General features: G+C 39.5%; 1 protein-coding gene across 6 annotated transcripts in view; it reads left to right on the top strand.

The window, feature by feature from the left end:
• The window catches only part of LOC129739415 (band 4.1-like protein 4), a 461000-nt gene that overhangs the window by 196295 nt on the left and 237535 nt on the right, over nt 1-27170 (top strand). For all 6 annotated transcript variants that reach the window (XM_055730882.1, XM_055730875.1, XM_055730889.1 and 3 more), the window contains one exon: nt 15930-16834. In XM_055730882.1, the coding sequence (XP_055586857.1) occupies nt 16751-16834 (84 nt within the window). In that variant the 5' untranslated portion in view covers nt 15930-16750. The remainder of the gene's footprint in view (nt 1-15929; nt 16835-27170) is intronic.

Raw genomic sequence — 27170 nt, 5'->3', positions numbered from 1 at the left:
AGATTTCAGATTCAGATTTCAGATTCAGATTTCAGATTCAGATTTCAGATTCAGATTTCAGATTCAGATTTCACATTCAGATTTCAGATTCAGGTTTCAGATTCAGATTTCAGATTCAGATTTCAGATTCAGATTTCAGATTCAGATTTCAGATTCAGATTTCAGATTCAGATTTCAGATTCAGATTTCAGATTCAGATTTCAGATTCAGATTTCAGATTCAGATTTCAGATTCAGATTTCAGATTCAGATTTCAGATTCAGATTTCAGATTCAGATTTCAGATTCAGATTTCAGATTCAGATTTCAGATTCAGATTTCAGATTCAGATTTCAGATTCAGATTTCAGATTCAGATTTCAGATTCAGATTTCAGATTCAGATTTCAGATTCAGATTTCAGATTCAGATTTCAGATTCAGATTTCAGATTCAGATTTCAGATTCAGATTTCAGATTCAGATTTCAGATTCAGATTTCAGATTCAGATTTCAGATTCAGATTTCAGATTCAGATTTCAGATTCAGATTTCAGATTCAGATTTCAGATTCAGATTTCAGATTCAGATTTCAGATTCAGATTTCAGATTCAGATTTCAGATTCAGATTTCAGATTCAGATTTCAGATTCAGATTTCAGATTCAGATTTCAGATTCAGATTTCAGATTCAGATTTCAGATTCAGATTTCAGATTCAGATTTCAGATTCAGATTTCAGATTCAGATTTCAGATTCAGATTTCAGATTCAGATTTCAGATTCAGATTTCAGATTCAGATTTCAGATTCAGATTTCAGATTCAGATTCAGATTTCAGATTCAGATTTCAGATTCAGATTTCAGATTCAGATTTCAGATTCAGATTTCAGATTCAGATTTCAGATTCAGATTTCAGATTCAGATTTCAGATTCAGATTTCAGATTCAGATTTCAGATTCAGATTTCAGATTCAGATTTCAGATTCAGATTTCAGATTCAGATTTCAGATTCAGATTTCAGATTCAGATTTCAGATTCAGATTTCAGATTCAGATTTCAGATTCAGATTTCAGATTCAAACAATTTTCTTGTTTCTTCTTGAAATCAAATGGATTTTTCCATTCGATTTCGATCGATTAACTGTTATTGACTCGTACCAAACGGCTAGCATAAAACTGATCCAATCTTCTGAATTAAATTTTCCACGCTAGATATCAATCGGATCCAATCTCGGGCTCGATTTCACAACCCTCCTAACTGTAAACACTTGACTCTAGCTACCCGGGTTCTCGAAATTAATTGATTCTCCAACCGGCAGCAGAGACACTACCTTATGGCTGATGTTTCATGGTTTCAAACTCACTACACTCAACTGGGTTTTATCGTTGACGCCAACGACTATGAACGGTGACAACGCCGAAGGTGAAGACGCGAAGTTGCACCGGCACACCACTTTTCAATTTTCCACCTTCCGATGCCAGTTTATCAAACAGGTGCCATCTCCGGCAAACTTCACCCGGGCACGCCATAGTCGATTTCGTTCAAGCACCATCATCCGGTGCCTCGATGTGAGCAGCTCAAGTTCTGAACGTTGCTGATATTTTTTTCCGCCTCTCGAGTGGGAGGAAACTGTGGGCTCAGTTTGATAGAAAGTCCAGAAATTTCGTAGTCCTTGTGAAATCGCAAAGTGTCTTTTAAAAAGGATGTCTTTAAAAGTGAAAAGTTTCGCATGCGAAAATAAATTTGCACCCCTATAGTGTGCGAATTCAATTTCGCATCATGAAACTGTTTCACTTTTAAAGACATCCATTTTTAAAGACTTATTGCAGTATCACCGGTACTGCTAAATTTCCAAACTGTCTATCAAAACGTAAGATGTAATATTACATTTAAAACGTGTCTTAAAAATCGTGTTTTAAGAAGTTTTTTCTCAAAAAAAAAAAATAAATAAATAAATAAAACTTGGACATCGATCATTTAAGCTTAAAACTTGGGATCAACATTTGATTGTAAATTCATTCCAAAACAGCCCACAGCTGCCTGCCAATAATTTATATCAATTATATCTCTTTTCTCTACCGTTCGATGTCACCGTTATTTTTTTTTTTTACTTCTCGTTCCATGCTGGATCCGCCGATTTCGACGTGTGATACTGTCCGGTGGGAGGTGGATTTGGCGATGACATCGTTCCGGGCAACAGTTCTGTCGAGATTTTCTGATTCCGCCATCTTTGCCGGATCTTCTCGCATTTTCCTTTTAACTATTGGGAAGTGGCCCCACTTCCGAAAAAGATCTATCTCTAGCCTGAGCCTGTCAGTTCGATTGGGGGACCTCGTCTGGAAGTCTGGTCATCGTTGACAGGACCATTGCGCTGGCAACTGCTCGTTTGGTGCTCGAGTACCAGCGAAAGATATAGTCGATATTGAACATTCAATTGGTTTGGAATGCCGCTGCTTGACTGTGGGATGATGCAGTGCGGTGGCAGAATTGCATCAAGGTGAGCGAAGGTCCCCAACCTTGTTAAAAAAGCGCATTTTTATAGTTTAAAAAAATGGTAGCTGTTTGGATTTCTTTCCAGGGCACTTTTCAGATGCGTGCAAGTGCTTCGAAATTCCGTAAATCGCATCAAGAAACTGTTTCACTTTTGAAGACATCCAATTTAAAGGACACCTTGTGGTATCACTAAGCCTGGTTTGTCAGATTCAGAAACAGAATACGTAACAGATTCAGAATACGTAAGCGTTGGGTTAAAAAAAATTTTTATGTCTAATACATTCGTGTATTTGTGTGTTTCAAGCTCGGAACCTTGAGCAGCACTGATTGCTGCTTCATATGACCGTAACTAGCGGCAAACCCGAAGCAATCGACCGTGGGCGTTCTCGGCTAAAATCCCTTGTCGATGGGGTGTAATAGTGAAACAATGGTGGGCAAAGAACACATGCAAGATATATATGGAGTGTATCGATAGAAAACCCAGCAGTCGACCGATGGAGCTCGACATGTACCTATACTGAAGCCTATTTCGTCACGTTCATCGTAATGCAATTGGCTAACACGCCGTTGTACTGAAGCGGAAATTGCGGGTTCAAGTCCCTGCCAGTGAGTCGTTGTATCTTTTTTGAAAAATTCATGATGTTTACGTAGATTCGGGTGCCACATCTCACATGTGCTCGAATCGAAAGTTTATCATCAAACTGTACAAGTCTGACGATCACCTTGGCCTGTTCTAGCGAAGAGTTCGTGAGCGGTCACCTTTTTAGCTGGAGCGATACAAGAAATGGACCTGTCCGGTGTGTTTTACGTTCCCGATTTGGAAGTATTGAAACTTATGGTTTCCTAACGGCATTCGAAACAGCAACAATCGATTTCTGCTGCCACGAGCAGAACCAAAACATTGTTTGTTTTGGTTCCTTTTGCAATGTCCAATTCGCAATTGAGAACAATAGATCAATGATTGCTGATGGTAGGTGACGATGATAAACACGGAACAAATCTTTTCATCATCTCATGGTTAAGCGAGATTACTCAAATTGGGTTCGTGGTAACACAATAGTGTTGCCAGATATTCTGGGAAAGAGTATCAATTCACTCATTCAGAAATGAGTACTTCCCCGGTAAGGTAAGATGACAAGTGGAGAGTGAGACAACAGCAATCGCTAATGAATTGTGTAGTTATGTACTGACAAGACTGACGAAACATAAAGTAAACATAAACATAAAGATAACTCTATTCCACCACTGAAGCCTGAGTTCTCAACAGGAACCAAACCTGATTTCGGTCTGAAAACTCATCACGAAAGGTGCGGAAGTTCTTTTCACGAAGCAACGAGTCTGCGTTATCCAAAACGGCGGCCGTGTAGCAGCTGTAGCAGACAACATTGACGGTTTGTTTCTTCTAAAGACCCCAGAGCAGCATTCCCATCACGCGTTCCTGCATCCGAAAAACTGTATCCAGAGGTTGGCATCGAAAATTGGGTTACCGTGATTGTGAACAGTCAATGTCAAAATCGCGAGTTTACATACTCGCACTTTGCCATATTTGCTATTTGCTAATGATGCTATCGGTAGGTTTAACTCGGAAAGCAATAATAGGTCACCTTCGGATTAACTCGATCGAGTTCACTGCAATCAAAGGAAGCATCAGGAACGAACGCACAGTTCTGCGAGTTAAAATAATTCAAACTCGTTTTCCTTTGGCAGCCAAACACATTAATCGGAGCGTGGATAGGGACAAGGAAACGGAAAATGAGCGAGAGGGTGGTGCGAGATTCTGTTTGCTTGGTTTTTCTGACAACGAACGTACGTGCGCATTTTGTGTTCGGTAAGCTTCGTGTTGTTTTTTCGTTGTGTGATTTTATTTTTGCGATGCTTCGAAATCGACAATGCAGAACTGTTCTCTTCGTTTTGTGCTTACTTACTTATGATCCGGAGCCATCGTCTTAACTTGATTCCAGTCAAGATTCTCGTCGACAGTTCGTATTTCGGCGGCTAAGCTTCGCCGCCACGAGCTTCTGGGTCTGCCTCTTCTTCAATATCCCTCTGGATTCCATTCAAGGGCCTCTCTGCAAATCTCGTTCTCATCTTTTCGCAGCGTATGCCCAATTCATCTCCACTTACGTTCCCGAATTCCGATTTCTAACGCCCTTTGATGACACCGGCGATATGTGTTGTGCACATTGACGTAATGATTGGAACGAAGATAAAATCATTCTGCACATAACGTGTTAAACTCGGCAGAACGATTTTTCCGAAGCGAGCTTACGCTCGTCTGATTGTGAAGCAGTCCAACGAACAGTGCGTGAAGGTTTGGCAACAGACATTTCCATTAGCATTTCTCCGAAAGTGCATTGGGAATCGTCCAACGAATACTAGGCTTCGATAGGTGGATCAAGATAATTTTTTGACGATGATTGATGATTTTAGTCGTTAAACTGAAGTCTAATTCAGGGTAGGATGGCGAATTAACCCTCAGAACATTCTACCATTTGGTTTCTCCTGGAGAAGACGCCGTCCGAGTTATGGTTTGTGAAGGCTATGCGGACCTATATTTATTTGGTAGCCTACGTTAAAGTCCCATCGCCGCAGCGGAAGAAGCTGGATCCGAAAGCCGTCAAGCTTACGGTCATCGGCTACTTAAGTTTAAGTTTGTCGATCCAAGTACTGACCAAGCTGTGATTTGCCGTACGTCCGATGCATCGAGATGGAAGAAGATGACTGAGCGAGACGAAAAACGAGAAAAACGAGTCGATTTTAGTTCCTGCCAACGAAGAGCCAGAACTCGTGAACGAGGATGTTTTTTTGCGAAAACGATGCATTTTCCGACGATGAAGATCAAGAATCCGACACCAGGGCTTACGATACTACGTATGAAATCGAGAGTGATGCCGAACGAACACCGCTGAGACGTTTAACCCGTAGTACCAAAGGTAAAGATTCTGTTCGTTTTTGGCGAAAAAGATTTGTACCGAACCAAGGTCGTACAAGGAAGCCACCAATTGTGAAGAAATTTCGGAAAGCCGCCATGAACGGAGAGTTGCAGTCGTTAACCGAAACTGGATAGTGGGAGTCGGTCCCAATGCCGGTCGATCGTAAACCAGGCGGAGCAGGAGGAGAAAAGGTGAGGTGATCCGATACAAAGCCCGTTCGGGTGCCCAGGGATTCACCCCAAAGTACGGTACAGATTCCGACGAAGTTTTTGCACCAGTGCCAGCCAGAAAAGTTTGTTGGTGAAGCATGCAGATCTTATCTAAACGGGGGCGCTCAAGGAGACGGTCTGCATACGGCAGCCACCTGGTTATGAAAAGGATGGTCAGGGCACCGAATAACTCTTGAAGAGGATAGTCTCCTTGGCCTAAAACAAGCAGGTCATGTCTGGAACAAGAAAATGAACAGCGAAAGCGAATTTATCTCATCGTTTACGTAGACGACCGGACATTGCTGTCAGTGTATCGATCCTTGGCCGTTCTGTTAGCAGTCCCAGCCAAGCGTATTGGAATGCGGCGAAGCGAATTTTGCGATATTCAAAGCACACTGTAGACCATCAACTAGTCCTTGGAACGAATGACCAAAAGCTGACAGTCTACGTGGATGCGGATTGAGCCGGAGACGCGAAATCCAAGAAGTGCAGTTCTGATTACATTTTCCTGATGGCTGCCGGTTCGATTTGTTGGGGCTCGAGGAAGCAGAAGTGTGTTGCCCTAAGCAGCATCGAAGCCGAGTTCATCGCCCTTGCAGAGTATTGTATGGAATTATTGTGGATTGATCGTTAATGAGGGTAACAGTGTTGAAAAATTTTGACAGGACCCATTGAAATTGAAAAAACAAATTCTCCTGTTTAGAATGTCCTCATGAAAACAACTTGTTTTTTTCTATCAATTTACCTACTGTGATTCGACTGACGATTCATTATCTTGTTTATTTTGGTATTTTCTTCAACAGTTTCATTATCAATGAACGTGCACCGACAAAGTTCAACAATCACTGTCAAGGTTGTGTTTTCCTTTTTGAAAATTCATCTGTAGCTTTCTCAGTTCACTCGAGATATCAGTGAGATTTTGAAATTAAAAATATCAAGTGTCAATTTTTTTTTGAAATTTTCGAAAATTGATCGTTGTGCTAAAAATGGCTTCATGCAGGCTGATGTCGCTTCAAGTAAATATCGAAATTCATAAACCAAGTGCGCATAAGTGGACCAAGTGGCCCTGAAATCGGCTAGATGATCCCTTATCGAATCGTTCAATTCAAATCGGCGGGTCTCTTTGCAATAAATCGACCTCCAGCTTCGCTTCGAAATACTGTTGGTTCTAAAGGCTAGTCACACCATGTGAGAAGCATTCTATGGTACTCTCGAAGGCTGAATCGGCGGGGGTTTCTCTACACCGCGAGGAGTAGTCCTGGAGAATCAATTGACCAGGTTTGACAATCTCAAGCACTAATTTTAAATCCGTTCTCAAAACCGATCCAGTTTCCTGCCCAAGACGTCAACGTAGCAAAACCACAGAGAACAGACGTACAAGCTAGCCCACGAAACCTGTGTAAAAATCCCAACACCTTTTTTGAACCCTTTTTTGTTTTATGGCTGGGCCACCAGATGTCTCCAAACACACCAAAGAGAACTGTCAAAACAAGACTGACTAAGTTTCAGTCCGTTTTCTATACGTCGTATGAACTGCTTAGCATGCTTCAAGAAAATCGCTGTTGAAGTTTCGTAATACGTTCATCCTGTTGCATGAAAAAAATAATCATAACAGTTATTATCTTTTTCCTTCAAATTTGTTAGAAATACAAAGTTTAAAACAACTGGATGCTAAAGCACAGAGAACAGACGTACAAGCAAGCTCACGAAACTTGTGTAAAATTTCGAACGACCATTTGGAACCAATTTTTGTTTTTTGGCTGGGCCACCAGATGTCTCCAAACACGCGAAAGAGAACTGTTAAAATAAAATTTAGAAAATATACAAAATTTTGGTCAGTTTTGAACAGGTCGTATGAATTGTTTGGCATGTTTCAAGAAAATCGCTGTTGAAGTTTCGTAACACTTTCGTCTCGTTGCATAATAGAAAAATATCTTAAAAGTTAATCGCTATTCCCTTCAAGCTAGAAGTACTTAATTATGAACAATGGGATGCAAAAGTGATATTTACTTGGAAATAATCCGCTTCGAGATGTCAGAATCAGTTCTGATGGGGGAGATTGATCGTCAAGAATGTTCCTAATTGACTGGATATAGCCGATTCGTCCTCTGACCTTTCAAGATGTGCATAAACTTATTCCATAACTGATCGTTATTTTGATTGCTTCAGTAGTGCAAAAATGAAGGAAGTGAAATTCTATCCAGTCAAAAGCAACTCTTATTGCATTTAACTAGCAATAAATTTAACCCGTCTATTTTAAAGTGGCATTATTTAATTATTATTGAGTTCAAATACGATTAAGCCTTTTCGAAAAATGAGCTCTTGGAAATTTGATCTGTAACTTTTGAACGGCGCAACAGATGGCACTGTTTCAAGTCAATTTTCAACGTATTTTTTAGGTGTCAGCATTTGAAATTTTACACACTTTTTTGAAGATTTTTCGTTCGAGCTTGTACGTCTGTTCTCTGTGGCTGAAGTGATATGTGAAAGTAACCCGCTTTGAGATGCCTAGAATCAGTACTGCTGGGTGAGACTGATCGTTAAGAATGTTCTTGTATTTTTTAACATAAATTACTGTTCAAGAAGTGCGAAAACTTATACCAAAGCTGTTAGTTATCTTAACTGTCATAGTTGTGCAAAAATAAAAAAGTGAATTTTCGCCCAGTTAAAAGTAACTCTGATTTCATTTATTTAGCAATAAATTGAACACGTCCATTTTTCTGAGACATTGCATCGATTTTTTGGGAGTTCATAAACTATTACGATTTTTCGAATACTGGGTACTTTAAAGTTGACTTGTAACTTTTGAACGGCGCAATAGATGGCACTGTTTGTAGTCAATTTCTAACGTATTTTTTTGGTGATAGCATTTGAAATTTTACACACTTTTTTGACGATTTTTTGTTCGAGCTTGTACGTCTGTTCTCTGTGGCAAAACGGCCATTCCATATGCTTTATCTCTGTTTAATATTTGTCAAAATAGAAAATATAAAAAGTAAAATGAAAAACTTATTTTTTATTATTTTCACTTTCAAAATTTAAAGTATATTTTGACTAGGGTTCAAGCTGATTAATTTTTCTGTCTACCCTTCTCTATTGCGTGAAAAAGAAAAAAAATATACCAGTTGACTTCAAATTATCTATTTTTTGTTTTGGGGTTAAGGGTAAAACAAATTGAACTACGTGTTTTGTTTTTAATTACAATCATGTACATTATTGATTTTTTTTTCTTTACTTTTGTTTCAATTCACCACCTCAGCCGAGAACTTTATAAGGGGAAAAAACTCTATTTGTCGTTGATTTTAAGTTGAGTGGATCATTTATTTCTTCGGTAGTACAAAAATTGAAATGTAATCGGCGATGGAGCGATGAAATAAATTCTGCAAGAAATTCCAAAACAAATCAAAGAATATTTCTACAGTATGAAAGCAGCAAACTTACTTCGACGTTACACGGAGCCAGAATCGTCATCATGTGGACATCGTCTAGAGTAGCTCAAGCTTGTTACATCAGAGCTTGTTACATCTAATAATATCTTCAAAAAAACCGTTTCGTTCACTAAATTTCAATTTTCGATGCTCCCACTCTTCAAGTGCGTTGCACACCACAAGTTGTTTGTTGTTCTGATTCCTTTCTAGCATAATAACTTGCACCGAAATTTTTGTTACCGGCTAGTGGAACTTCAAAATTCTGAGGTTCACCTTTAGAACTGCCATACGGGACTGAAAGCGAAAAAAACTAATTAAGTTTGCTTAAGATTGAATTGTAAGTTACGTGTTACGCCAAAGAAAACTTTGTAAACAATTTCAGCCGGATGACATTTCATTGAATGATTTGGAATTTTCTTTCACTTTCACTAAGATCGCCATGAAATTAAAATTCAAGTGTTGATTTTCAGCGACGGCAGTTAACGAATGAGTGTGGAGGGAATTGAAAAAAAAAACAAATGTTGAATGTGATTGAGTTAGGATTTCATGAACGCACCTCCAATTTATTTATTTTATCACAATCTGCGAAAAATATCTGGGTGACTGAGATTTTTTCTCAATGTTAGGTGCTTTCAGCAAAATGAAATCGAATATTTTCAAGACTGGAGGGTAACCAATTCTGCATGAAACAAGGAGGGAAGGAGGAAACTTCTATAACCGATCCAAAGATGTGGACACCCGTTATCATTTCGTGCGACAATTGAAGGTAGATTAACATCGATTATTGCCCTACTGAACTGAAAATTGGCGTTATGCTGACGAAGCCCTTGACTGAAGTTAAATTAAGGAAATTCCGAGAAACTGCTCGAATACATCTGTCGAGATGGAATTAAGAACAAAGCGAATAATAATTCAACAAGCCTTAGAACAGTTTGATAATAATTTTGAGAGAAAACAAAATTTAGTTTTACTTTGTCCTACTTCAATGATCGGCCAGAAGTTCCCACATCCAATTTGTAGCGACTTCTTGTAAATAGAGCTAACGTAACGTTAGGTAATAAATTGCATTTTTGTGATTTTTTTAGTTTCGTAGTTTCGTGTGAGAACATGAATGGATGTTTTAAAGAACATTTTGAACTTATTTATTGGATTCTTTATTGTTAACTTGTCTGAATGATTCATATTGATAAAACATATTTTACACGTTAAATCCGAAGAAATAAACGTTCATGAACAATGCGAAGGTAGCAAATCATTAAATATACGTTTTAAAATTGAAATTTTATCCCAATCTTAAATAAAGCTTTAATCTTAATCAGATACTCTTTGGTCTGTGCAGTCGCCATCATGGCTAGTTTTCATCCGTCGGACTCTGATTAAAGTCGACTTTTCGAACGAGGAGGAAGCTCGTTCCAGATTGCAAAGATTCCAGACCGACGATAGAGGAACGCGAACGATTTTTTTTTTATTTCCCTCGTTCCCAGATTCACTCAGAGGGGCCAACGACGACGACGACGACGACGACGGGTTTCTGCTGAAAGGATCCCAGCTTTCCACCATATCGTCTGGCTTATTTATCTCTTCCCCCTGAATGCCTTGGTAACGATGGACAATTTCTTTCCGCACAAACATAAAAAAATAATGGAATGGTGGATGGGACGTTGCCGCCTAGGGGATGGGAGATGGTTATCGTAACGACACATTCTGTCATACCAAATGGTATCAACAACGAACGGGCGCGAAACTGCAAGTCAAAAACAAAGTCCTAGAGACAGATAGATATCACCTGCAAGCCGAAGAAGCTCGCCGAAGCCGGTTTTGTTGACTGGATTTTTTCCCTGAAAGTCCTGGTAGCAACTTCTAGCGGGTGGCGTTTGTTAGTTGGTTTGTTTTGAACATTTCTGTTACGCTAGAACTGATTGGGTGTTAATCTAGATCAGGGTTTCAATCGGTCAGTTTCGATTGTTGGGAAAAAATAATTAAAAGGAGGATCAATAGCTATCAGTCTGCTACTAAGATGAGCCATTTTTTACTTCTTAGTTCACTGCAGCATTGTATTCCATCAACAGAGTAGAATAAGTTTAAAAATTATACATTAAATTGTTTACATTACCCTCAACAAGTTGAACTGAACACTTTACTTATGTAAGTTGCTCTTATCGAGAATAAAAAGAACGTCGTCTATGGAAGTATTTTTATGCGGCGGAAGCCAATTCTGTCTGATAATATTTGGAAGTCTTGGCAATCGCAGGTCGGTGTGCCAAACAGATTCTTGTACCGAAATGGATGTTTTTGAACGTCGAAATGGCTTTTCAACCACTAATATTTAAGCGCCTGGTTAGATATGTAAGGTAGGGTAGGGTATTACAGGCATATTCTCTTGACATTAGGTCGAACTTCTCCCCCAAACGTCCTCAAAGTCTTCTACATTTGAAGAGGGCCAAAGAGCTGGCAATCAAGATTTCTCAAACCACTCGCTTTTTCGGCGATGTAATTGGTTTGAGTCGAGCCGTTTGTCAAGAATCACAACAAGATCTTTCGTACGCCTCACTTAAGAGATAGCCTCGTCGCCAAGAAATGATCGTTGAAATAATTCATGAATATTATTGGTCCTAAATGGCTCCCTTAAGACACTCTAAATGTTTTAGGAAATTGGTTGAAAAAATTCGTTCAGTAAATCGATTTCGGACCTGACAGGTGACTGCGAAACCATTCAAACCCACAAAATCTAATACTTTGTTGAAAACAGCTTCCAGGTCGGTACAGATGACGTTGGTTTGAAATCCTGAATCGAAGCTGTCTTAAACATTAGAGATACACTCGAACGGGGCTAAAACCATGTTGATCATAGGAAAAATTGAGTGTGCTTTACCAGAAGATAGGGTCTAATATAAGTAACTGAAAAAGTTTAGCAATCATCGAGCATTCTTGTGGGCTTCTTTTCAGATAGAAGGTAACGCAGAAATGTTGAGCGAAGTTTAAAAGATATGTTTTATAAGAGTTCACGAAGAAAAAAGTATAGTTTCACCAACAATATTCCGCCTATATTCAATCAACTGTACTTACACGAATTCATGTATATATTTGGTTTGATTGGTTTTATGAATCCTATATATGTATAAAAATGAAGGCATAAATATTTATGTTCGAACACGAATAACTCTTGCTGGGTTCATCCGATTTGCATGTTTTTGTTTGTCATTTTTTGAGCTGATATACCCAAAGCTTGCCAGATTGCCCGAATTTATTTACTTTATTGCCAAATTAAACAAAAAACTCCAATTCAACAAAATAATCATGATCGGTTAAAAAGGTTGAGTTTGTAGAACTTTAAAACATTCCGTATCAGAAGTCAGAAAAGGTTTTGATTCAATCACATCTTCAAACACAATATGCTTGGAAAACAAAAAAAATATTCGCAAGAGTAATATGAACCAAGATCCAGAACAAAAAAGAGAGCTAATAACCAAATATCAGTGCTTTTAAGTTTCATTTCTGATTTATTTATCAATATCACAATGAAAATCCAATTATTCAATTACATATTCCTATATCCAGATTTGATCATTGATGAGAAAAGGCAACAAAATTCAGAATAAAGTTTTAAAATTTTGAATTTCATTTCTGATTTTTTATCATCAAACCAAGAAATAAAATCATTTTTCATAGCGACAAATTCAAATACCAGGAGTTTAAAAGTTTCGTTTTTCTTCAGGAATTCAAAAGCTAAGAGAAAAAATTCTAAAAGAAATCAAGAAAAAAACAAGTTCCAAAATTTATTAACAGACCCTTAAAACGCATGTTTTATTTTAAAAAGTGAGCTCAAATACAAAAAAAATGCTTTTATTTTCTACGTAAATTTGAGAATTTTCAATGCTTTAAAAGAAAAAAAGTTCTTTTTTTAATAACTTGAGCATTCACATTTTGATAAATGTTACAAAATTTGAATCAAAAAGATGATCTTATAATTCATAACAGATAATAATTAAATGCATTTCAGGTTACAGATAACGAGAAACAGATTGCAATATGGATATTTGATCAAAATATCCATCTTTTTTTGAAGGATTAAAACATCGCGACATTTCATATCATGAGAAGTTTTGTTTTAAAACACTGCAAAAAAGATGCGCCTTGTCTTTGAATTTGTTATACGGTGAAGAGTACTTTTCATATAATTTGGGGAGAAAATGAAAAGGCAATTGATTAAAACTGCTTAAAATGGCAACACCTTTCAACAAAACATTCCTTAGTGCATTTTTCTTGGGGTTTATCGAAAATGGACATCACAGTCCAGTGTCCTATAAACATTATTTTAAAGTTCAACCCAGATGATAATCATTTTCAGCTTTCACTGGAAATCAAATCATAAAATTTCCACGGTAAATTTTGCCTCTAGAGTTAGGCACTCCAAATATCAATTCTTCGAATGTAAAGTAAGGTGAACACAGAGTATAAGGGCATAAAGGCTTATTTCGTGAAAACAAGCTTTTCAGTTGTTGTGTTTGGCTATTTTTCATATTTTTTTTGGATATTTATATTTTTCTCTCGAACGTAAAAGTATGTAAATAAAATTCAAAAAATCTGATAAAATTTCCAAATTTAGTTGGAAATATGAAAAATCAGTTGGCATCATCTATTCAATTTCGATTATTTTTGTGCTTATACCCCATTGGCTCTGAGGGCCTTATTTAATAGAAATTTTACCAAAAAAGTCCTTAAACTGTCCAGTAGACCGCTGCAAAAAAAAATGACTTTTTGCTCCCATATGTTTTTTCGATGCCTTTCGGGTCACCAAGCATCAGTGTAAAATTCTAGATGATTTGGTTGATTCCTGAGTTAGCGCAACGCGTTTCAATTTTGTATGGAAATTTGTATTGAAGAAGAAATTTTTGCACATTAAATCATTCAGAAAGTACAAATAAGTTTGAAATGAAGTCAGTCTTTAATTTTTGGTTTTGAATATTCTTAAGCTTCATTTTTTTGCTAACATGACAAGCAGCTAAGAATTTCATGAAAAGAATTATTACCATTTCAAAATAAAAAATCTGAATCCATTGAAAAGTATTTTAAAATAGCAAACTTTGCTTGCTAGAGCTTTTAATAATTTCATGAAATGTTTTTGTAAATGTTATACAAATCAATAAACTTCCTGGCTATGCAAAGCAGTTTTTAGGATTTTTCATTCTTATCCTACGGTTTCAAAGCTTTCAAACAAGCAGTCAAAAACGCTAAAATTTAAAAAAATAATTGAATGAACATGAATAATTTTTTACCATCTACTCACATGAACATTAGTTTTGTGAAAATTCAAAGGCTCAATAAAGTTTGCCGGGTCAGCTAGTTCAACTATAAATATGATAGGTTCAACAACAGTTGCATGATTGATTCAATCATAATTATAATAAATTCAAGTATTATATACTTATTGACGTTGGGCATTTAACTATATATATTGTATATTCAACCATAGTGCCTATCTATAATTATTATAGAATCAATTTTACTTCTATGATTGATTTTATGCGTTCAGCTATATACTTGCTGTTGGTTTTTTTCCGTGTTTTTCCTGCTACAATTTTTTTTTATTTAATACATATTGTTAATTTGTTATTAGCTGAAAGCACACAAAAGATTAGGGTTACAAAGAAAAATATGATTTAATTAACAATCAGTACATCAACGGTTGTTGTATTGTCCAGCCATTTCTGCTTTCTGATGAAACGCCATTCGGTGTCAATAACCGGAATGTTCAAGGATTCCTCCAGCGGCATCGATGTCTTTGTTGAGAATTTAAGTGCTGCCACTTCTGGCTGGAATTGACCTAAAGGGAATAAAAATGTTTTCATAACTTTTTCCAAACAAGCAAATGTATGCTTTTTTATTATATCTACCTTTGGTAATTACCTTCTGTTTATGCCTTTGGCAAACACACAGCTGCCTGCTGCTGACACACTTACTACACTTATGTAAACACATGTAGTGTTTGGATGTGTAGTATTTATTTGACTATCACACATTCAATCATGAAAATATAGTTGAATTTACAGTATTTACTATAATACCAAGAATAAATCATACAGTTGTAGTTAAATCTATCATATTTACAGTTGAATCAATTATATGACTACATTTGAACAATTCATTTTTATAGTTAAATTTTAGACGTCAACCAGTAATTTATAGTTCAATCTATTATATTTATAGTTGAATGCATAAAATCAATAATACTATTACAATTGAATCTATCATATTTGCAGTAAGACCCATGGTTTTTTTAAAATATTTTTTTTCGAAGTTTCATTATTTGAAACGGGTTATACCTTGAACCTTGAAGGGCCCAAACTCGTTTTGTATGTTTACAATGAGGAATGTATAGTTGAATCTATTATATTTATAGTAAAGTTGATTAGTGTTGAATCTATCATATTGACAATTGAATCAATTATCCAATTACACTGGAATCTACTATATTCATAGTTGATTGCGTAAGGTCAATCATCTGTTTATAGTTGAGTCTTTTGTTTTTATAGTTGTATACAAAAACATCATCATTTTTTCTCCGTGTAAGCATATGTATTTTGCAGCGTTTCAAGATAGTGGCTGGTATACCATCCGGACCAGCTGAATGACTGTATTTCAGCTGGAAGGTCAATGCCGGCGGTCTCAAATCGAATCATTGCCGCTGGCATACACATTTTATGCCAATGGCGTTGAAATATTGAGAACTCATGATTGGAGGCTAAATTTTGTGTGTAAATATGATAACTTAGGGGCAAATAATTTCATAAATTTGATCTGTAATCATTTATTTCATTAAATTATTTGCAACATATCCAATTCTCCTCAAAATGTACACATCTCTTATCTTATGTATTTTTTCTTGCACCATTTCAGGTCCCGTACGCATCGACTGGCAGCAATCGCGAGTGCGTTTGTGCGCGCGCGCGCGCCTAACATTTTCGCTCAAGGGTCTCGGTCCGTTTGGTCCCGTTTCTTCAACTGCAAAGTGGTCCAAAGGCCGTCATTTATTATCAACCACGCACCACTTCCAGTAGTGGACGAGACCGTAGCGAGGAAAAACCGGTCCAGCTATACAATCAACCTATCGATCAATCAATCAATCAATCAGCCAACCAATCAATCAATCGGATCTTCTCCCGTCAGGGCAACGCGAAGACACGCCCTGGGCGGCGAACTCTCGGAGCAGCTCCAAAAGAGGGCAAAACGGTGGCCGGTGCCAAGATCGACAGCTTCGTAGAGGAGGGCAGAGGAAGAAAAAAAGTTCAACAACTGTCATGCGCCCTACCTATCGTGGTGATAAATTTAGCAAAAATTTTCTATTCACTCCTCTGGATCGGATCACACGGCGAAGACGATGCGGATAATGATAATGATCAGTGATTGCGAAAACGTCATCGTCGGTGTCAGTTCGTCGCGGCGGGGCCACCTGGTTCCAATGCTTGATCTCGTCGGGATCTTGTGACAAAGTTCTATGGAATCGAAAGCAGAAGAAGAAGTTTTGGCGGCTGCTTTAAAGTGAGCAACACACTTACTAGTGACGTTTCGGGTGTTTAGTTCTATGTTTTTTCTGTCCTCTTTTCGTCCGAAGAGATTAGTTTCGATTCGTTTCGGCGGTGACCTTTGCTAGGACCGCCTGTGTATTGTGTGGAAAAGTTCAGCGTTTTTACTAGGTTCCAGAAGCCAGGCGATCCACGATGTACTGCCTTTGTAGATCATCGAAGACGATCGCGGTGCGGATTGTGCTGCTGGATGAGACGGATTTTATGCATGAATTACAGGTAAGCCCGTTATTATGTTGAATTTAACAGAGTAGACGTAGGAAATAGAAGAAAACAGATTGAATTTTGTCCAGTTGAATTCACATACATTAGCAATTTTGACGGTCGCCATAGTAAATGAAAATGGCATGCAAAGTGACATCAATTTTTTTTACATCAAAATTCGAATCAACCTCTAAGGGGTCGTTAAAATATTACGTAACGCAATTTTCGATCATTTTCAACCCCCCTCTCCCCTACGCGTTTAGGGGGGGAGATGGTATAGCAGTTTGTTACGGTCAGTGGATTTTGGATAGAAAATCTGAAACGAATGTGTTACCGTTTCAGATTTTCTATCCAGAATCCACTGACCGTAATAAACTGCATAACCACCTCCCCCCTAAACGCGTTACGTTATATTTGAATAGTCTGCAATGTGAAATACTTTGCATGGTCTAACAGGATTTCAAAAACATTTTTTTACGTTTTTGCAAGTTTCAGGCACAATTTTCCCGTATGTTTGGATAACGTGCCGCTATTAAGCCTACCCCCATTCTGATACCTGAAGCTGAATCTGTAAACTTCGTTCAAGGTTCTGAAATGTTAAACGAACCATTTCGAAAAATTTCTCTCAACTCGCCTCTAATTTCTAGCTATCATTGTAACTCGCTCTGAATAAAAAAAATCGCTCTGAATTTCTTATAATATTTGAAGGCTGTCCTCTTACCTTGTCTGTTAATTTCCACCAACCTTTTGAATTCACATCAATTTTAATCTGATCAGGCTGTCCTCTCAACTCGCTTGAAATTTTTATGGATTTGAATAGGCTGTCTCGTCTTTCAATTTTGAGCTGTGTTCTCAACTCGTTGAAAACTTCATTGATTTGATCAGGCTGTCCTCTCAACTCGCCTTTCAAATTCAAGCTGTCCTTTCAACTCGCTTGAACCTTCTCTCGAATTGTTCAGGCTGTCCTCTCAACTTGCTTTTAAAATTCAAGCTGTCCTCTGAACTTGTTGGAAACTCCATTGATTTGTTCAAGTTGTCCTCTCAACTCACCTTTCAGGCTGTCAGCTCAACTTGCTTGAATTCGTTCGTTCAGGCTGTCCTCTCAACTCGCCTTTCAATTTCAAGCTTATCTCTCAAATTGCTTGAAACTTCATTGATTTGTTCAGGCCCTCTCAACTTGCCTTCAAAATTCAAGCTGTCCTCTCAACTTGTTGGAAAATTCATTGATTTGTTCAGGCTGTCCTCTCTATTTGCTTGAAATTTTTGATCAATATGTTCAGGCTGCCCTCTCAACTCGTTTGAAATTTCTATAGATATGATGTGGCCTCTCATTTCTAGCTATCATTGCAACTCGCTCGCCTTCCTGACCTCTCAACTTGCCTGCCAATTTCCACCAACCTTTTGAACTAACATGAATGTCAATATGCTCAGGCTGTCCTCTCAACTCGTTTGAAATTTCTATAGATATGATGTGGCTGTCTTCTCAACTCGCTTTTAAATTTCAAGCTGTGTTTCCAACTCGTTGAATATGTTCAGGCTGTCCTTTCAATTCGCCTTTCAAGCTGTCCTCTCAACTCACTTAAAAAATTTATCGATTTGTGTCCTCTCAATCTACTTGGTAGATAGAATTGCTAAGGGTGACAATCCATTTGGGCGACTTCAACGCAAAGATAGGCTCCGACAATCAAGACCTTGAGCGCATCATGGGGTGCCATGGCCTATGACAGATGAGCGAAAACGGAGAGCTGCTTGTAGAATTTTGTGTCTACAACAACATGGTAATCGGTGGATCGCTCTTCCGTGTGCTGGTCGACGCACACAAGGTCACTTGGGTATCTCAAGATGGTCGAACAGAAAATCAAATCGACCATATTTGCATCAGCCGAAAATGGAGAAGGAGCCTTCTTGATGTCCGCAACAAACGAAGCGCAGACATTGCATCTGACCATCACCTCGTCCTTGGCGAGATACGACTAAGAGTTGCGCGTGTCTAACAGCGCGAGGAGAAAGTCGGGTGTCGATACGACATCCGCCGGTTGGAGAATCTAGAGGTGAAAAGGGCATACGTTGAACAGCTAGAATCCCGAGCCTCGGAATTGCCGACAGACTGACTCCATCCTTATGCTGCCTGAGCTTGGCTCTTTTGCTCAAGATCGACTCCATGCCTGCTCAATTCCGACTTTTGGTTTTTCCGATCATCGACCATCCTCCAAGTTTCATCCAACATCCATTCACTGCTTCTTCCACAAACTTTACCGAGAGTACCATGGCTCGTCGTGATAAAGGCATTCTCGATTCCACACCACTGTTCTTCGGCTGTTCCGTCTGTCGGCAATTCCGAGGCTCCAGATGTTCAACATACGCCTTTTTCACCTATGGGTTCTTCAACTGACGGACGTCGTATCGACACCCGACTTTCTCTTCGCGCCATTGGACACGCGCAACTCTCATTCGAATTTATCTCGCCAAGGACGAGGTGATGGTCAGATGCAATGTCTGCGCTTCGTTTGTTGTTTTTTTTTTAAAGTTAGTAACCACAGATGGTAAATCCCGGTTTAAGGATTGTATTCCAAGGCACGGCGAGCCACCGCGTCCCCCCAGTTTGCTACTCTGGGTCCATGGGTACAATGGGAAGACTTATGATGTACTCCGTGTTTACCCCCTACTCCCTCAACTTCACCTGGGGCCGCAGACCTGGTTCCCACCTCGAACTGTTTAGCACACTATGCTTCAATAGTGGGAGGTCTATTCACGCTAGTGCGCTCCAAGGCAATACTCATTAACGAAACCACTTTCAGCAAAATTTATCATCCTTACAACTCGACGCCTTAACTCTTCCTAACGGCTTTAGAACCGACATCTCCTCGCAATGACTCGAGATTTCCACATAAACCTCTCTTCTTCGCGACTTGAGGCCTGATCTCGAGGTTTACCTCTCCTCTGCACGATTCAAGGCCCGATCTCTCCTCTAACGACTCGAGATCCGACCTCTCCTCGTAATGTCTTGAGGTGATTACTTGTACTCCTCCTCTTGTTGATTTAGGGCCTGGTCCCTCCTCTTACGACTCGAGACCCGACATCTTATCATAAAGACTCGGGGTTGACCACACAAACCTTTCCGCCTGGAGGTTCGAGGCCTGACCCACTCCTCTAACGACTCGAAGCCCGACCTCTTATCTCCAGGATTCGAGTTTCGCCATCTTGCCCGTCGTGTGCCAGATCGAGAGCAGCTTATCCTAGACTCGTGCCTGTCACGGCACACGCGCGGGCTTAACGCAACGACTCGGATGATTCTCGACGAAGACGTCATCCTACTCCGGGTCGAACGGGTCACCCGGCGTCGAGAGCCACTCTACCCGTTGGTATTCCCTGATCGTGGAATAACCCTTTCCCAACGATTTCCACTGCGAAGAAGGTAAAGTCTTATCTATGCAGCTTCTGTCGTTGGAAACCGCCCATCTCGAATATTCCCCGAAGGTGGAGCATCCTACGCAAAAGATGTTGCCTTATCTTTGTAGCTTTAAACCGTGGGGTCGGACGCGCTCTACTCGACAGCCCCCCGCCGATGGGCTCAGTCTACTCCGACCGTTATCCGGTCTTCTTTATCTCCCTCGGCTGGCAACCCTAGGATTTTTGGCTCGCGGATTTTTCTGCCTGTTGCGTGCCAGATCGAGAGCAGCTTGTCCTGGACTCGCGCCTGTCACGGCACACGTTTAGGACTCTGAACGCTACGACTTGGATGTTTCCCGACGGTGACGACATCCTACTCCGACTTGAGAGGCTCGCCCGGCATCGAGAGCCTCTCTACCCGTGGGTATCCCCCGACAGTGGTTAACCCTCTTCCTACGAGGTCTGGTACAAGGAAGGTAAAGTTTTATCTTCGTTTGTTAAGCACTGAGGCTTATCGGAAGCCCATTTGTACCAATCTGGATAGCAGTTTAACGTTTTGCAGCGACAGTTCTCCAACGATACGGTAGCGGATTTGATCTTTGGGATATCCGGAAAGATTCCGTTGGCAAAACAGGCGCGTATTAGCCCAGTCAGGTAACAGAGGGCTGCTTGACCAAAAGGACAGCATATCCGGAGGATCCACAGACAGCGTCTTCGCCTTTGTTGTTGACCTTGGTGGCACTTAGAGGAGTAATGGGCAGCAGACTGTGTTCAGCGACGAGACCGACGAGCAGCGTATCGTTGAGCGCGTACCCCAAATTGAACTCACAGAATGCGTACAAGAGTGGCGTACGCCTGTGGGAAGCTCATGGTAGCATTCTCCACCGATGATAATGTCGATTGTTGCTGGAATGTTGAACTGAGGATCCGCCAATGAAACTTCCGGCATTCTACAGGCAGTTGAATATATCGGGGATGTGAGAAGATAAGACGTTGGCTTCTTCATGACGAGGAAATCGATTGTGGTGGAGAAACTAACTCTGCTTCTGGCAACTGCAATGTCAACGGTACTATGAAAGGTGGTGAGTTCGTTTACCAGCTTCTTGGTGATGAAATTAGACATCGCTGCAGAATCTAGCAGAGCTCTAGCAGGATTCTTTCTGTCGTATCGGTCGACAACAAACAGCGCCACTGTCTCCAGGAGAACTGTCGAATCTGAATTCACGGATAGATTTATTGTTGGTGGGCTGAGTGAACTGCTGGGACCTAGATTCACTTGTGTGAAATGTGATCTCTCGGGTGCTGAATCGTGCAACACCATATGGTACTTCACTTGGCAAATCCTGCACAGGAATTTAGATTTACAAGTTCTAGCCTGGTGGTTCGCGTTGAATCAATTCCAGTAAAGACTGCTGGAAGCAGATGTGTTCTCAAACAACAGTGGCATGGCGGAGTGTTGAATTGGATTTTGGACGTAGCTGCGTTCACGACAGATTTGATGGGAGCTTGCTTGATCAGGATTTGTCCGGCCAGAATTATTGAATAAGAAACTCGATGAGCTCATCGTATTTCACCTCGTCCTTCTGTCGAATATCATGCGCCCATGCACGAATCTAATCTTATCGTTAGGATGAAGATGAGCGGAGTTTCCCAATGCTCGATCGATTCACACAACTTCCGCAGTGCCTTGACATGTCGCTGGAAATCATCAACAAGCGTATTGAGGTCGGTGGTTTTACAGGTCACAAACAGCTTTTTTCTGTTGTCTTAACGCTTCTTCAGTGCGTCCCAAGTCGATGAATAATTACCGGCTTGGATATCCTCAGACTCGAACGATTTTCTTGCCTCTCCTTCTAATGACTGCAAAAGATACTGCAGCTTGTTGACAATTGGTATCTATGTCTTCGTTGTGAAGTGGATCAACGAGAGAAAGTTGTCTCGAATAGAGATCCAGTGTGATTCATCTCCGCTAAACTTTGGAAGATCGATTTTCGGCAGCCGATGATGGAAACCGGAAGCCATGCTGTGAGAAGCCAATGCATGTATGATCGTCGATCTCAAAGGATGCCCTCGACTTTCCAGTTTGGACAGCAAAAATACTTGGATTTGCAAAATCGATTCTGAAAATAAAGCCCGGAACTCCAGATGACTTTTGAACTTTTCCTCGTGATCACCCAGCTCAATGTCGTTGTGCACGTTCAAGAACAGCTCGTTACATTTGTTGAGCACTGAAACCTGGCAGCAATCCCGTTCATAGGTCTAATCCGCGATGGAATTTTTCTTCGCCGTCCTAGTCATCACTCAACACCACTCAAATCACACTTTTAAAATACCATAACGGCCCTCAATAGCACCAACGATCGACATTCGGAAGATTTTTTACAAATGAATATTTCCGATTTATTTTTATTTATTGTATGTTGCTATCCTTTTGGACGGTACTGAAGTCTAGCAACTTGCCTCAATGCGTATCAGCAATGCTTCACAGAGTCTCAGAGACCACTAGAAGTTGATTCAAATTTTTTCAAAAACTTTCAATTTTTCAAGTGTAGAAGTATTTTTGATTGACACTGTAAAGTGCACCACCCTAGATGCAATTTTGTTCAAAATTTGGTCAAGGGAAAACGCGTGTAAATCGGTGAAATCGTTTATTTAAAAAATCAAATTAAATTTCTTTTTAAAGTTTAATTAGTATAAAATTCAGGAAAAATATTCAGTTAGGCTTCCGCTTTTCGAAATCCGAATTGCCGGGACTTACGCTTAACCCTGGTTATTTGTACAGCCACCTTGTCCACCTTCTTCGCCGTAGAAAGCCAGTTTGCCTTGAACTGCTGCTCGTCCTTAGCAGTTTTTTTGGTCTTCTTTAGGTTCCACTTGACAATAGCCCAGTATTTCTCAAATGGGCGGAGCTCTGGCGTGTTGGGAGGGTTCTTGTCCTTGGGAACCACCTGCACGTTGTTGGTGGCGTACCACTCCATGGCATTTTTACCGTAATGGCAAGATACCAAATCCGGCCAAAACAGTACGGAACAACCGTGTTTCTTCAGGAAAGGCAGCAGACGTTTATTCAAACACTCTTTCACGTAAATTTCTTGGTTGACAATGCCGGAAGGGAAGCTATGAAAATGCTGCTTTTCAAGCCACAGGTACAGATAGATGGCTTGCCAAACCAGATATTTCTTCGAGAACTTTGACAGTTTCATGTGCTTGAAAATATCTGCTACCTTTCCCCTTCCTTTTGCCGTATAAAACTCATGTCTCGGTAGCTGCTTGTAGTCGGCTTTGACGTAGGTTTCGTCGTCCATTACCACGCAGTCAAACTTCGTCAGGATCGTCGTGTACAGCCTCAGGGATCGCGCTTTGGTCGTCGTATTTTGTTTATCATCGCGATTTGGAGTCACTACCTTCTTGTAAGTCGATAGTCCGCCTCGTTTTTTGGCTCGATGCACGGTTGTAGACGATACACCCAGCTTATTTGCGGCATCTCGGAGAAAGAGATTAGGGTTTCGCTTGAAACTACCGGCAACTCTCTTTGTCGTCTCAGCGGCTTCCGGTTTTCGATTTCCCCCCGATCCAGACTTCCTGGCTGTCGACAAACGTTCCCCAAACACTTTAATTACATTTGTAACGGTTGATTTGCCAACTTTTAGCGATTTTGCCAGCTTTGCGTGCGAATAGCTCGGATTTTTGCGATACGCGAGCAAAATTTTGATACGCTGCTCTTCTTCCTTGGACGGCATTTTGACAACTGAAGAGTGAATTCCAAAATCAAAATAGGAGCAACATTCTACACACACACATTTTCAAAATTAGGGGTGTTCAGGATTTTAAATGCAAAATTGAAAGTGCCGATCACTCATATTTAGCGGTAGTACTTTGAAATGCGAGCAGACTTTTATGGCAACGTTATACCTTATTTTTGTATCATGTTTTGAAAGTAAAATTTGGAATCATTTTGCCCGAATAAAGTTGGTACATAATGTCGAAAATTGGGTCTCATTTTTCATATAAAAATACGTCAATTGTGCTAAGTGTAAGTTACACTGAATCCTTAATGATGCCTCGTTTAGCCAACAATTTAAAACATGTTTTGAGAGCATAATGATGCCACTTTTTGGTATTCAATAGAGCTAAAATTTGGCATCGCTGTGTCCTCAAAACTCCTTTGAAAAGGCTGGCCAAACGATGTATCAAAAAACGTTCAGTGAAACCAAAATCGTTGGATTGGTGTTAATAATTATTTTCTTATAGATTCTATGATACCATCTGAGAAATCAACACAAAGTGATCTGAGCACTATGTTATGTTCGTTGTTCGTTGATTTTTTGTTTTCAAAATAATGATACCTTAATGATGCCTTTTTTTCTTGAATCACTGAATAATCAACACTCCAAAATGCGCGTATTATGCCGGTAACGAACAAATTTGCTGTATTCAGTTAGATTTAATTTTGAACACCTGAATAAATCTTATTTTTCATCACAGAAAATTGAATACCAAATCATACTACCATTTTACACACTTTTCTGCTCTATCGTAATAAAAGAAACCTCAATGATGCCTTGTTTTGTTATCTTGGAAAAAAATAAAACCAAATAATTTGTCATTTTGGTCTCAATGGCTTATTTAGGTATTGAATAGGCATCAAATTCCAATATGATTGCTTGAGAATTCCTATACATTGATGCTTTAATGAAACCCAATTTTGTCATCGGTAAAATGCCATCATTTTAGCTTTGATAGCTCATTGTGGTTACTGTTTGCTATCGATTCAGGCATCAAAGCGTGCTCGGGTAAGGAACAACTTATGGAAGCCCGTGGTTTAAAAAAAAATTAATATGAACTAGTCTACAGATTACTCATTGATTTGATAAAAAATAATTATTCATATTGTTTTCGTACAGTACTTTTCAAGAACAAGATGGTACATGGAGTAGAATGAATCATCAGGGCATGTCAAAACTTTCATGTGTATAAAACTTGTAACTTCACATACAAAAATGGAATTTGCATAATAATGGTTTGAGTTTCCTAAGATTATTCTGCATGGGCCTATTAAAAAAATGGGAATTATCATCGTTTAAAATAAATCAACCTGTTTTGGGCAAACATGCTTGTGAACCATTTTTCAGCTTCTGAAAACTGTTTGAGCTGTGTCATATTTTATCTTGATTTTGTATAGGAGCTCCGCTCCTTCTTTTCACTAGTAGAAGAATCTTTTAACAGTTGCACAATCCATCTTTGGCCGAAAAACGCAAACCTTGTTTTGCGTAATTTTGACATTCCCTTTATACTTGTTATTGTGACTAACAAAACACACCTGTTTTGATATTCAAGACCTAAAAAATTCAAAATTACGTGTAAATGTTTCGAAACTCAAAGCACAGAATTGTTTGCAATCATTGGAATCTGACTTGGTATTCACCCTCGCTAAACACTTTGTCCCATTCTAAAAAATGTTCTTCATAAAACCCCACACACGTCTAAGGAATTTTCCTCAAAGCTTCAGACAGCTTTATCCGGAATGGAAGTCAAAAGAATGAGCTAACACCAAGACAAAGTGAAAGATGGAAATACGTACATAGCTGCAGATAACGAAAGAAAAGAAACAGAATTATGTGCAGCACCAGGTACAGAATGCGGAAATGTTTCCATTTTAGCCATTCGGTGCGAAAATCCCTCGTTAATGCTAGTGGGCACCTCGTTGCGGTTGAAATGGATTTGGAATGAAACTATTTTGTTGTCGAGTCGAGTGCCAAATCGTTGGCCGACATCCTTGAAAGGATTCAAAAGCTTGCTGTCAGGTTGTTTCTGGTTCCGTTTTTTTTACTCGGAAGCTTTTGAACGTTTTTCTTGGATAGTGACCTTTAAATTTTAAGAACGGAGCTTTATTTTTCAATTTTTAAAGGTTAGAAAAACGGTTCCCATCAACATACATATTTTATGTAAATGAACCATTCAGATAGTCTACTAAAAAAACGCACATCTTCCTACTGTATAAATATTGGAAAAACACCCTACTCAACCTCCGTCATTCCTCGACGTTCTTCAAAGCAAAAGCTTCTCAGGTTCACGGAAAATGACCTTCTTCTAGGAACCCATAAACGCTAAATTGCCACACTAATGTCCCTTCTGCTCCCGGTTATTTTTTCAGCTTCGTTTGCTTCAATATCATTGCAATCCACAAAAGGATTCATCGTAGGGTGGAAATATTTTCGAGGTTTCTCCTCCAGATGGGTCCGCCAGATTTCCCCATCACCTGACCACCCTAATTGACGTGATGCTTATCAGAAAATGACCCGGCCCTAAATCAATTCCCCTTGACCCTCCCCTCGTAATTGTTTCCCGGGGAAGTTCCCCAGCTTTTTTTCAGTTTTTCTTTTCGTTGACTGGCTCCATCGCTTTAGCAAGTCATTTTCACACGCCCAATTTTTCTTCGGATTTTTTTCCCTGCCCAAAGTTTCACCCTTTTTTGTCTGTCTGCTTGAGAAAGGTTTGCATACACCCCAGTTATTTTGATGGACATCAACGGTTGTTTTTCCTCTCGTTTCTGGCCAACAACTTTTCGATAATGGACATCCTCGACTTTTCCAGGCGGCAATGAATGGCAAAAAAGGTCTCGAAGTTCCCCAACCTTTGGAAAGAGCTCGCTAGCTGTCGTCGATTACGGTCGGGAAAATCGGTAGAGGAGAAAGAAAAATGACCGAACGGAAAAAAAGGAAGAAAAATGACTAGTCGATCGGGGAACAAAATAGCAAAAAAAAGGTACACAAGCCCGGAACGACGAGAAAGGTAAAAGGAAACTGATTTGCCTTTTCTTCCGGAAAATTTCGATACACTCCTTCCGCCTGGCAGACTCTCACTAGGGAAATGAATTTGGATCCCGAAGAAAAAAGCTAAATAAACAAACTGATGAAATGAGAAAAAGAAAAATCTCGAGGAATGGAAAAAAGAAAACTTC

This window comes from Uranotaenia lowii, chromosome 1 (assembly GCF_029784155.1).
Source record: "Uranotaenia lowii strain MFRU-FL chromosome 1, ASM2978415v1, whole genome shotgun sequence".
In the NCBI taxonomy this organism is placed as follows: domain Eukaryota; kingdom Metazoa; phylum Arthropoda; class Insecta; order Diptera; family Culicidae; genus Uranotaenia; species Uranotaenia lowii.
This window is presented reverse-complemented; position numbering and strand designations above follow the sequence as displayed.